The sequence below is a fragment of the Stegostoma tigrinum genome, chromosome 4 (genome assembly GCF_030684315.1).
Source record: "Stegostoma tigrinum isolate sSteTig4 chromosome 4, sSteTig4.hap1, whole genome shotgun sequence".
NCBI lineage: Eukaryota > Metazoa > Chordata > Chondrichthyes > Orectolobiformes > Stegostomatidae > Stegostoma > Stegostoma tigrinum.
Genome location: NC_081357.1, coordinates 122,107,285 through 122,120,330, shown reverse-complemented (window position 1 = coordinate 122,120,330; position 13,046 = coordinate 122,107,285). Strand labels below are relative to the sequence as shown.

General features: G+C 40.9%; 1 protein-coding gene across 2 annotated transcripts in view; it reads right to left on the bottom strand.

Moving 5' to 3' along the window:
* Nucleotides 1-58: 58 nt before the first annotated feature.
* adgrf3a (adhesion G protein-coupled receptor F3a) overlaps nucleotides 59-13,046 on the bottom strand; it is a 65,556-nt gene continuing 52,568 nt past the window's right edge. For both annotated transcript variants that reach the window (XM_059645630.1, XM_048531415.1), the window contains exons 14-18: nucleotides 11,417-12,805; nucleotides 11,291-11,332; nucleotides 11,159-11,194; nucleotides 4,899-4,962; nucleotides 59-1,418 (exon numbers count right to left, since the gene is read on the bottom strand). In XM_059645630.1, coding sequence (XP_059501613.1) covers nucleotides 4,900-4,962; nucleotides 11,159-11,194; nucleotides 11,291-11,332; nucleotides 11,417-12,805 — 1,530 coding nt within the window. In that variant the 3' untranslated portion in view covers nucleotides 59-1,418; nucleotide 4,899. The remainder of the gene's footprint in view (nucleotides 1,419-4,898; nucleotides 4,963-11,158; nucleotides 11,195-11,290; nucleotides 11,333-11,416; nucleotides 12,806-13,046) is intronic.

Sequence of the window (13,046 nt, the reverse complement as noted above, 5' to 3'; positions counted from 1 at the left end):
TTGTTTATTTAATATATTTTGTTTGGAAAGTCTAACAAAAGAGATGACAACATGTTAGTAGGTTATTAAATCATTGTCATTTAATTGATTCTTTAGAATGTTAAATGCTGAAAATATGGTTATTTTTATCCCATCACCTGAATATTATAACATGGCTGAAGCACACACATTTGCATCTATATGAAATAGTAAAGGTAATTTCATGATATTTGAAAGTTTTACTTTTTTCAAGTAGACTACTTACTTTATTAATTGATTTGTAAAGCATATGAAACAGCAAGAAAAATTCTTTTCCCAACAAATTTGCTAAAATGTTTTAATTTTTCAACATAATTTTACATCCCTGATGTTTAATCTAAATACCATGCAATTAAAATCGCACATCGAACCTTAATGCGATTTTGCTTCAACAATGATGTTCCTCATTCTGTGCTATTCATTGCAAATTATTTACCTTGCCCTCTGCTACTAATAAGACAATTTAAAATAATATTGCTTGTGTGGAATGTGTCTTAAAGCCAGGTAGTTTGGATTAAAATAGGTAGATAAGAATGATTTTGGACAAGTGCTTTCCTTTATTCTTTGGAAAATGAACAATTTCAGGTTGGCTGATTTGCAACTGAAGTTCTGTAGGACTCAGATGTCCTCAAGACTAGAAATTGAATTTCTTATTAAGTGCTTGGTGAACTTGAGAACTATCTGAGCTGAGAAGGAATTCTTATTTCCATTTTTTCTTCATCGAGTAATAATATCAAAAGATGTGTATATAATCTTCACTTAAAATTCAGCTTTGATGCCAATTAGAAATCGAATCAAATTGTTTTCGTGGAAGCTATTTGTAGATTTGTACGGAATCATTGAACCTGTAATTGGTCCAACATCACAAATTGTAATAGTCCTTGTCTGCTAGTCAATCAGAACCATATATATCCTCCTTTTCCTCATACAATAGTGACAAATCAGGTCAGTGATTAAAATCAAAGCCTCCAATCAAACAGATGATTCTACAGAAAAAAAGATAAACAACCTTGCTGCTGTTTACATTTGAACTTCCATTTACGAATACTGGAGACATTTATGTCCACGCTTCATTCTCATTGAGTTCTAACATTTGAATAATATGATATAAAATGACAAAATAAGTCACATTTATGTAAAATACACATCTAGATCTAGCACACGAAGTTTGACATTTTTGGATTAGAGCTAATATTTAATAAAACAAAACACAACTCACGGTAAGACATTTCAATTGGTTCCTTATTTTCTGTCTGATATTCCAAAATATTGAAAAAGCCATAACCTATATATATATATATATACATATACGCTATTTGCTAAGAAATGTATTATGGGAATTATCAAAGGAACTGCCAAGTGTATTGGTGTAGAACTTCCGATTTTCCATTCTGTCTAACCTATGGGAGAAAGTGATTTAATTAGAACAATGCAGGTCATGTACATTTTTATGATACTGCAATTCACAGCTCTTGTCAAAGAAGATTATAAATAAATACAGATATGTTAAAAAAACTTACAGTGTTATAGAGCTGGAAAAATCTATTTTGTGTGATTATTTATGACTGTTTAACATTCATTGTTAATATTTGATTATGATCACAGAACAATCATTTGCAACTGAGATAATAGGAACTGCAGATGCTGGAGAATCTGAGATAGCAAAGTGTGGAGTTGAATGAACACAGCAGGCCAAGCAGCATCAGAGGAGCAGGAAAGCTGACGTTTTGGGCCTAGACCCTTCTTCAGAAATGAGGGAGGGGAAGGGGATTCTGAAATAAATAGGGAGAGAGGGGTAGTGGATAGAAACTGAATAAAGGAGAAGATAGGTGGAGAGGAGATAGACAGGCCAAAGAGGCGGGGATGGAGCCAGTAAAGGTGAGTGTAGGTGGGGATTGAGGAAGGAGATAGGTCAGCCCAGGGAGGACAGACAGGTCAAGGGGGCGGGATGAGGTTAGTAGGTAGGAGATGGGGGTGGGAGGAGGGGATTGGTGGGAGCAAAGACAGGTTAGGGAGCCAGGGACGAGCTGGGCTGGTTTTGGGAAACCGAGCAAACCGAGGCATATAAATAACAAGTGGGACAGAACATCAATGCTTCACCAGAGGTGCACTGACGGTGTTACCCAGCAGGTTGATGAAACGTCTGCAACCAAACACACTTGCTTGGCCAGCAAGTCTACAGCATCATCCACAACTTCAATTACAAATCTTCTCAAAAACTTGAGAACTTTATTTAATCTTAGCACGTGTATTGATGTCTGCCAATATTGCATACTGTGGGTATAGGGCAAAGATGATGGTTGAGGAGCATGGGTTACAATGCATGGAAAATGTGGTAGCTTCGGAATTATTGTGAGTCGTGGGAGATAGGTTCACGGAGATATGCTGGGATGGATACTAGAGAATTAACTTGATATTGAGGGTATGATGGACCATGGGCATGGCACAGAGGTAAGCACGGAGGGCTTGAAGGTCCATAGGATTGAGAGGGTCATGAAATCATAGAGGGCATAAGGGATATAGGGATGCCAAGGTGCTTTGTTGGGACATGGGTATTTTGGGAGTGATGAGGGACCATAAGGAGTGAGGGCAGGAAGTGCTGCGTTTTGTGCTATTGTTTTTTTTCTCCCCCTGACTTTAACAAAGTGTTGATGCACTGAGGCAGGGCCCTTGCTCGAGCCAGTCTCTGTGTAAGAGGTTTACAGAGTAGGAGATCTGTCTGAATAACCCTTTCAGCCTGAGGGATAGGAGCCAGGCCAATTTATCAACCAATAGTTCCAACAACTCTGGGAATCTCTGTTTGGCTCTGCAGGTGGGCAGTCACATTTCTCTTTCTACACAATGTTCATGTGGAGGGAATGGACTAAATTTTACCAGTCAGCAAGAGGCAGGCTGGGAGGCACAGGGGCTGGTAGAGAAACGAGGTACCAGCTTGGATTGGCTTCTCAAAATGCTGCTGCCATTGGGGCATTCTACCATCAGTGGTAGTGGAATGTACAGGCTGCCTAACTCAAGGAGGCAGGCAGCCAGTTTATACAGATAAAGACCCAGTTAGGAGTCAGGGTATATTGCTGTCACAGCTCTCCTGCATCTGGGGAGGCACCAGCTACTGGCAAGTGGTCTACTAGTGGCCAAAGATTTCTCCTCTGAAAGTCAGCCTGTGAATTTTTAAAACACTTTTCTCTGGCTACCTGCATATCTGATGTCTCCAGAACTCATCAGCAGCAATTCATCTCCGAGCGATATTGTTGCCTCTAAGTTGCCAGCCTTGTGACTGGGTGCAGCCATCTTTAATTGGATGACAGGTTGAAAGGCAGCCAATTAGGAGGCTTTGTAAAATTGTCAAATGGGCCTGCCTACCCTAAGTCCAGCCTCAGAACCTCCTTCTCACCATGACCCCAAGGCCCCCATTCATGGGATAAAAATACAGCCCCAGTGATCTCCAGTAGCTCCAAACTCTGACAAAGAAATCAAAACTCTCTTAGACACTTCACATAATTTGTCTCACTCACAACTGAGAACAGCCAATCTGAAAATAACTAATCACACCTCTCTCTCTTTAACAGTGTGGAGCTGGAGAAGTGTCCTGACCTGAAACATCAACTTTCCTTGCTCCTCTGATGCTGCCTGGTCTGCTGTTTTCCTCCAGCTCCACACTGTGCTATCTCTGACTCCAATGTTGGCAGTTCTTACTATCTCTCTTTAACTCATTCCTCATTTCTGATCGAAATGGACCAATGGTTTAGGTACCAAGTTAACGTCTTTAAATAGTTCCTAATATTGAACAAAAAATAAATTGAACTTAATAAATCTATAAGATGAATAATTTGAAAATGTCATTGGTTATGCCTCACTAAATTTCACTAAATTCCTGTTGCAGTTCTTCAAAATATTACACTCTTCTGGGCTTCTACCCCACAACAACAAATTAAGATTGGGAAATCCCAGTTTGGTATGGTAACTGCTCTGCCCAAGACCACAAGAAAGTACAAGAGAGTTGTAAACACAGCCCAGCCCATCACAAAAACCAGCCTTCCCTCCAGTGACTCCGTCTATACTTCCCACTGCCTCGGGAAAGCAGCCACATCATCAAAGACCCCTCCCACCCTTGTTACACTCTCTTCCACCCTCTTTCATTAGGCAGGCAACACAAATGTTTGAAAAGGCATACCAACAGATTCAAGAAAAGCTTCTTTCCCATTGTTTTCAGGCTTATCGACGGATTTCTTATACATTAGAGTTATTCTTTCTCTGCACTTTCTCTGCAGCTGTAACACCATATTCTGCATTCTGTCCTATTACCCTGATGTACTTGCGCAAGGTAGGGTTTGTCTGCATAGCACGCTCAACAATACTTTTCACTGTATTTCAGTACATGTGACAATAATAAATCAGATCAAATCAAAATGTAATTTAACACTATTTTTACACGATAACTATGCTTGTACCAATAATTAGATACATTAGAAAACTTTATGTCTTCTGAAAGACTGAATGCTGCACAATTCACATGGGGTCTGATAAAACATCCAATTTTCTAGCATATTCTTGTCAATGCTGTCTTAATGTTAGTGATTCCGTCCCCATTGGAAAATTCACCAGCATGATTGGTACAAACAGGGCTGAGGAAGGGTCACCAGACCCAAAATGTTAACTCTATTTTCTCCTTCACAGATGCTGCCAGACCTGCTGAGCTTTTCCAGCAACTTTGTTTTTGTTCCCGATAAAAACAAAATATGCTCTAAATGATTTCCACAGTATAGTAGGTTATATGTGAGCCAGCACAAAGGAACTGACCTGATAGGCCAAATAGTTTTTTTTTCCTTTTGCTGTTCTTGAGTTTCAAAAACTTCTGTGTAATTGCTACTAATTTTACTCACCTTATTTTAGAATTGAATGAGCTGTTGTTTTTGAGTAGACATTCTCAGATGTACTTTGAAAAGTCTGAAAAAGTTAAAGCCATAGGGTATTACTTGCAATATCTCTTTAGTAGTTTTAAAGAACATAGACACATTCATTCAAAAAAAAACCTGGCGAACGTGATCTATTCTGCTGCAGAATACTGCTTTATATTATCATCTTGCAACCATCAAATAAAGACCAGGGACATACCACTAAATGCTGTCACGCGAACGCTGCCAAGGGTGCATAACTCCTCTTTGAATGAAATGATTCTGCTGCTGCCTCACATTGTCCAGCCTCCAATCAATGTGCTAATATCTTGCTCTGTTTGTCACAAACCAACACCAAGCTTCCCATTCACAAAGTCTTGAAATACAGTCATGGAAGCACTCTAAAGAGCACTGAAATGGCTGTTAATAGTCATGCAGATGGTGTCAAGTTCATATTTGCACTGACAGAATTGGAGAACTCAAGCAGCACGAAAAACCAGCACCTCAGTGTTGTCTCTGGTTTTGAGCTCCTTTGAAGACAAGGACAGCACTCAACTGAACCTGCATTGTGTAAGTTCTCCATTGGAGAAAGATGAGAGATAACTTTAAATGTGTTTGTGTCTACTGTTTTGAAACCGTGGAACAGATCACAGAAACAGCCCACTAAGGTTGCAGGGCACACATTATATCTTTTTGCATTATCTTGGGAGGACATCAAAAGGATACTCAAACTAGACATCTAATTTTTCCCTCTTGTGAAAGTAGAGTATTAGTGGTTATCCCTTTCAATTCCAGTTATCCATACTTTGTCTTCCACTCCCCAAGCAGTTTCCTAACCAGGTCTAGAATTCCTCAAATCCTTTCAGTTAGATTTTATGCATGACTTACTCTTTTTAAATTTGTATTTGAAATATTGGATCTACATTTGTAATTACTCAATCTGAATCCCTGAATTGACAGACCTTTAGCAAGTTATGACTAAAGCATCTGCTACTTCTTTATTTAAACCCCTGAGCTGAAAAATATCATGTTCAAGGCATTTGCCAATTTAGCATTATTTTATTTTCTATTTGTCTTTCTTGTTAACATTAATTTTAAGGAGTTCCATTCCTTGACTAATTTCCATGAAATGTCAGTTATATTATCTTCTTCTCTGGCACAAGGGGTAGATTTTCATGGGACTGGGGAGACTTCATAGTTTTGAAAATGGCAACCTAACTTGACTTTGGGACAAATGTTGGCAAGTCATGTTGCAGTAGCACAGACCTTGGTTTGGCTACATTCACAGTGTTGTGTGCAGTTCTGGTTACCTCAACATAGAAAGGCTTTGGAGAGGGTGCAAAAGAGATTTACCAGGATGTTGCCTGGATCAGAATCCATTAGCTATAAGGAGAGATTGAACAAACCTACACTATTTTGACTAGAATATTGGAGATATGCGAGTCAAGTTTTTTACACAGCGGATGGTAGGTGCCTGGAACACACTGCCAGGGATGGTGGTAGAAGTAGATACAACAGCGACATTTAAAAGGCATTTATACAGACTCATGAACAGGTGGGGAATAGAGGGATGTGGACCATATGTGGACAGATGGGATTAGTGTAGATTGGCAGCGTAGTTGGTGCAGACATGATGAGCCAAAGGCCCTGTTCCTCTGCTGTATTATCCTGTGTTCTATAATGCAAAAGTCTGAGCCTCCATTGCAATACAGGTAACTTTCCCAAAAGTCTTGGTATTGTATTGGAAACTTAGGCTGAAGGTATGCTGGGTCAGCTTGTTGTCATGCAGGCTCACACTACTGCTATCATGATTCTGGAAGTGTTCCAAGGGCTCTGCCGCATTTCATAGCTTTAGACTAATCTGCACTGTACCAGATCACCAGGATTACAGGGGTACTATCCTGGGGAATGTGATTCCATCAAACGCAAAACTGGTCCTCTTTCTCAGGATACCAGTGTCAGCCTCCCACCCTTGCCATGACTCTAGTACCCCTCCTGTTGCTTATCAGTCAGACAGACTGCTTTCAAACATTCCAAAATGGTGCTGTCTGTATCTGGCATAGAGTGGCTCAAAGTCATCCTCCAAAGTTATCTCAGTGACAGTAAGAACTGCCGATGCTGGAGTCAGAGATAACACAGTGTGGAGCTGGAGAAACACAGTAGGCCAGGCAGCATCAGAGGATGAGGAAGGTCTGAAGGGCCCTGCTCAAAAACGTCAGCTTTTCTGCTCCTCTGATGCTGCATGGCCTGCTGTGTTCCTCCAGCTCCACACTGTGTTATCTCCAAAATTATCTGTAGTTTTCTTCACTGAAATTGACCAACTTTCCATCACTCGTCTTTATCTGCTGTGGTAGCACTGTGTTGGGCTAGGGACAGACAACAACACCTGGGACAATGTACAGGGTTTGAATGTGATATTGCATGGCTTCTTATACATATATGGATCAGAATGCCTATTTTACATTGGCTTTTATTTCACCGTTGCTATAGGTCAGTGACACAGTTAATAAGCAGTGCGTAGCTGCTGTTATGTTAGTAGATGGGAATTGGGGTTGTGGTGTTAGCATCTCATTCACTGAATATCTTTATAGGTATGTCCAAGGCAGAAAAGGACAAGCAATACATTCCATTCCTTTCCTTCTTGCTCTGCTAGTCCAACTCATCCTGCTCCTTGCCTGCTGTTTCTAGTCACAATTTGACTGCTCAGTGTGTTGGCAGAGCTAATGTCTGCTAATGTCTCAGTTGATACCCCGGCAGACATGAACACACAAACATTTGCCCCTGATGGCAGCCAAATATTGAGTGCTACCAAACCCAGATTCTGCATTCAGTGTCACTACCCTTCATTCCTGTCCTATCCTTTCTCAAACATGACGGTCTGGAATATTTAACTCCCACTGGTGGTCACTGCTAGTATTGCATGAAAATAAAATGTGAGGCTGGATGAACACAGCAGGCCAAGCAGCATCTCAGGAGCACAAAAGCTGACGTTTCGGGCCTGGACCCTTCATCAGAGAGGGGGATGGGGAGAGGGAACTGGAATAAATAGGGAGGGAGGGGGAGGCGGACCGAAGATGGAGAGTAAAGAAGATAGCTGGAGAGAGTATAGGTGGGGAGGTAGGGAGGGGATAGGTCAGTCCAGGGAAGACGGACAGGTCAAGGAGGTGGGATGAGGTTAGTAGGTAGCTGGGGGTGCGGCTTGGGGTGGGAGGAAGGGATGGGTGAGAGGAAGAACCGGTTAGGGAGGCAGAGACAGGTTGGACTGGTTTTGGGATGCAGTGGGTGGGGGGGAAGAGCTGGGCTGGTTGTGTGGTGCAGTGGGGGGAGGGGACGAACTGGGCTGGTTTAGGGATGCAGTAGGGGAAGGGGAGATTTTGAAACTGGTGAAGTCCTCATTGATACCATATGGCTGCAGGGTTCACAGGCGGAATATGAGTTGCTGTTCCTGCAACCTTCGGGTGGCATCATTGTGGCAGTGCAGGAGGCCTCCTGCACTGCCACAATGATGCCACCCGAAGGTTGCAGGAACAGCAACTCATATTCCGCCTGTGAACCCTGCAGCCATATGGTATCAATGAGGACTTCACCAGTTTCAAAATCTCCCCTTCCCCTACTGCATCCCTAAACCAGCCCAGTTCGTCCCCTCCCCCCACTGCACCACACAACCAGCCCAGCTCTTCCCCCCCACCCACTGCATCCCAAAACCAGTCCAACCTGTCTCTGCCTCCCTAACCGGTTCTTCCTCTCACCCATCCCTTCCTCCCACCCCAAGCCGCACCCCCAGCTACCTACTAACCTCATCCCACCTCCTTGACCTGTCCGTCTTCCCTGGACTGACCTATCCCCTCCCTACCTCCCCACCTATACTCTCTCCAGCTATCTTCTTTACTCTCCATCTTCGGTCCGCCTCCCCCTCTCTCCCTATTTATTCCAGTTCCCTCTCCCCATCCCCCTCTCTGATGAAGGGTCTAGGCCCGAAACGTCAGCTTTTGTGCTCCTGAGATGCTGCTTGGTCTGCTGTGTTTATCCAGCCTCACATTTTATTATCTTGGAATTCTCCAGCACCTGCAGTTTCCATTATCTCTGATAGTATTGCATGAAACCTGGAAAGATGAGCAACACAAATATATGGATAATAAAATGTGAGGCTGGATGAACACAGCAGGCCCAGCAGCATCCCAGGAGCACAAAAGCTGACGTTTCGGGCCTAGACCCTTCAACATGCTCTCTGATGAAGGGTCTAGGCCCGAAACGTCAGCTTTTGTGCTCCTGGGATGCTGCTGGGCCTGCTGTGTTCATCCAGCCTCACATTTTATTATCTTGGATTCTCCAGCATCTGCGGTTCCCATTATCACAAATACATGGATAATGGGCTCAATGAAGCAGGCATCTGCAATGTATCCCAGTAGAATGTCAGTGACAGAGGGCTGAGGCCTTTAACTGGCTTTTAACTAGACGCTTGATGGCTTCAGTTGGCCTAGGGTGGGTAGACTAACCTTGACCTCCTCCACCTTAACTGAAGGCGGACGAGAATGTGATAGACCGTCCATCCCATACCTTCTCACCACATTAATTGTCCTGCTACTGTGACCATTATCTGGGTAAGGGGGCGAGGTGACATTAAATCCACCCTATATGCTCTTCAATCAACAAATTTGGACTGTGATTTAGCACAGAAGTATTCCAGTTGCACAGGGAAAGTTTGTTAGCCAATATAGTGAACACAGTTAGAATTGTTGCTCTCAAATGAAAGCAAAATACTGCAGATGATGGAAATCTGAAACAAACACTGAAAATGCTGGAGAAACTCAACTAGCTTGGCAACTTTTGTGGAGAGAGAAACAGAGTTAATATTTCAATTCTGATACGACAGTCCTTCAGAACCAATAAATCATCATAGATCATCATGGAATCCCGACAGTGTGGGAACAGGCCCTTTGGTCCAATAATTCTGCACCGATCCTCAGAGCTTCTAGCCCAGTCTCATTTCCCTTATAGCTCACCTAATCTACATATCCCTGACCATGGGCAATTTAGCATGGCCAATTCACCTAATCTGCACATGTTTGAACTGTGGGAGGAAACCTGAGCACCCGGAGGAAAGCCACGCAGACACATGTTGCACCATGGTTAAGTACAACTATTAACTTTCTCCACCATCAGTAATCTACAAGTCTGACACGATCTCCCTTTCTGTATTGAGGACTTGACAGGATGCTGACAGCTTTGACTCTGCTGCACAATAGTCAGCAAACGCTGCACTGTTGAAGTGTTATCTTCAACCTTTGACACCAAAGGTCCGATCTGCTTAAAGAGTCCAAGAGACTTTTGGAACAAAAGGAGCTCTCTTGGTATTCTGGCCAGTAGTTATTTCTTAGTCAATGTCAGTATAAACCAGCTATTTGGTCATTACCTGATGGTTAATTGTAAAATCTGGTTGTGCCCAAACTGGTCCCTACATTGAAACGGGGATGACCCTTCAAAATAGTTAATTAGCTGCTGCAAAGTGACCTGGAAACTTCTGAGCTTTTGAAAGGTGCAATGTAATTACACACCTTTTTTCTCCTTCCTACTAGGTTACATTTAGGTTCGGGGAAAGGCGCAAGCTTAAAAAATGACACTTGTTGAACTTTTGCCTACCAAACCAATTGGAAATCTTATAAAAACTATCAGTAACTAGTATTCTTCGTTTGCTTTCTCTAAGCCCCTCTGATGTTTCAAGACATACAGTCAATGGGAAATACTTTTCTGCACTCCTTCTGCTTCACAAAGGGGTTATGCATACCTGCTTGTTGTCAAAATGAATCATAATGTTACAGTAGTAGTCCTGCCTCTATGCTAGAAGTTCATGGCTCAGGTCCTACCCTGTCCTGGAGGTGTGTCATAACATGTCTGAACATGTTCATTAAAAATAATTTGTTTTTGGATTATGGCTATAGATTGTGTGTCTTTTACCAGGAGATGTTATTTGACTGCCTCTAAATCTACAGGAAATGTTATTTCCAGTTCCTTTGGAATGAACAGTTCGTTATTGAACCCTTTCCCCATTCGTGCCCTAACTTGTCTTTGCCCACCCTGATTCGCAAAGAAGTTTCAACCTAAATAATTTCTAAAGATTATATACAGGAATTTTCAATGGCATCATTTCAGTTGAAATTTTTGTTCCACACTTTTTTTATCAAGGCAATAATTTACCTAATGTATCTTACTGCTTATAATGAGATATGAGATTTAAATATAAGACATACCATTGACTTAAAGTGCTTTATGAAGGCTGCCCGTACCTACAATTAACGGAAAGAAATAAACATTTAAAGTTAATTGTGTGTGTAAGAAGCAAACATGCTTAAAATAGCAAAACAAAGCTCAAAATGTTTTACCTTTGTTTCTGTGAAACTGGAAGTTAGTAAAATAAATAAACCCTGAAAGAGAAATAGCTAAATATCATTACACTCCAATATCATTTTCAAAGTTCAGATCATTCTCATGTCATAAATGTACTTTACCTGAACTGAATTTAAAATAGCAAATGCGTAGTGGAGAAAATATGGAGCATTCTCAGTTAAGAGAAATCCAACGGCCCAAGTCAATCCAAAAGTTGGTGTTAGAATAAGGACAGCTTTAATGATTTTCTTAAGCGTTTCTTTATCCTCCTTGTTTTTTCCTTCTGATACAGATGGCCTCATTATTTTCACAATGACCGCTGTCAGGATAAACATATTGATTCCAATAATGCATCCAACTGGTACGATAAATGTATGAAAGGCAGTGACTTTTCCAAATGGAATGACATTTAGCCAACATATGTTTTCTCTCTTATATTTGCCTTTGCTGATGAAGTTTGTCGTTGCAGCAATGACTATCGCCAAGGGGCAAACATAGCCAAGAATAAAAGAAAATGACATAAAGGTTGTCTTGCTCATCTGATGGAAAACAAAGATAAGCCGGTAGAGAAGTGTTAAACTTTGAGCCAATGTCCAAAAGAATACAGAAAGGAAAAAGTAGTGGGTGAAAATTGTAGCAATTGTACACAATGTTTCATTGTCTTTAACAGGTTGAATTGAACCAATCAGGAAGAACAATTGGGCAAATAACAAAGCAATAGCAGTATTGATGAGGGTAATGTGACGAAAACAGGTGACATTGTTTTTGACAACTGTTTTCCACACAACAACTTCAATAGTGATAAAACATATCAAGGACCCAATGGAAATGAACAATCCTGCGTAGGTAATTTCCTCAAGAAATGGAATAATTATTTTCTTTGCAGCCATGAGCACAGTAAATGATGTCAAGTGTGTGCAGGTACAGTTTGTTCCTTTCTCAGTAACAACTGATTTGCAACCTTCATCTGACCAGCCACCTTCCCCTTCAAAGAGATCATAATTCCAAAATACACACTTTGCAGTTTTTGGATTGCCTGTCTCTGATCTTGGAGAGAAAAACATGTTGATAGTAATCTTGGAGTTCATGTTCTGTGTTCCATTGTTAATTTTCAATGTAGTTGATTGGACCAGGCTGTTTATAAAGTAATCTTTAACATCTTCTGGTAGATTGTTTCTTGCAGATAAACTTTGATCTAAGTTTGAATATAGGATGCTTGATATTGTGAAAGAATTATTATTTACTCTATCTTTCAAACTGTTGCTTTCTATCTCTACTGTAGATGTATAATTTTCAGAAAAGATCTCACGATAACCTTTTGAGGGAACAGTGTTAAACATTTGCCCTTTAAGCTTAATGTTTGGAAGATTCAGACTGTAGTTTTCCTGAGGAGCCTGAAATGCTTCACTGAATTTTTCAACAGACCTCATCAATGAGCTTGAATGGATGCTACTGTTTTCTTTGTTCTTTGCATCGTTTTGTGTTGCATTGCTTGCTATTGAGAAGAAATCCTGTAAGGAAATAAATGTGACACAATAATATTATACATGGAGTATTCTCTGAAAAATTAGAATGACAAGTCATGGAATAAGAACAAAATCTTCAATACTTCACCAAAAATGCCATGTTTAAATGGAAAATCAATCCTAATTATATGCTGGCTGCATATATACCACTTTATAATTGATTATCACTGATATGAATATTCCGGTTTTTGTTAAATTTGTTAATTTTTTGAAAAAGTGCAACTAC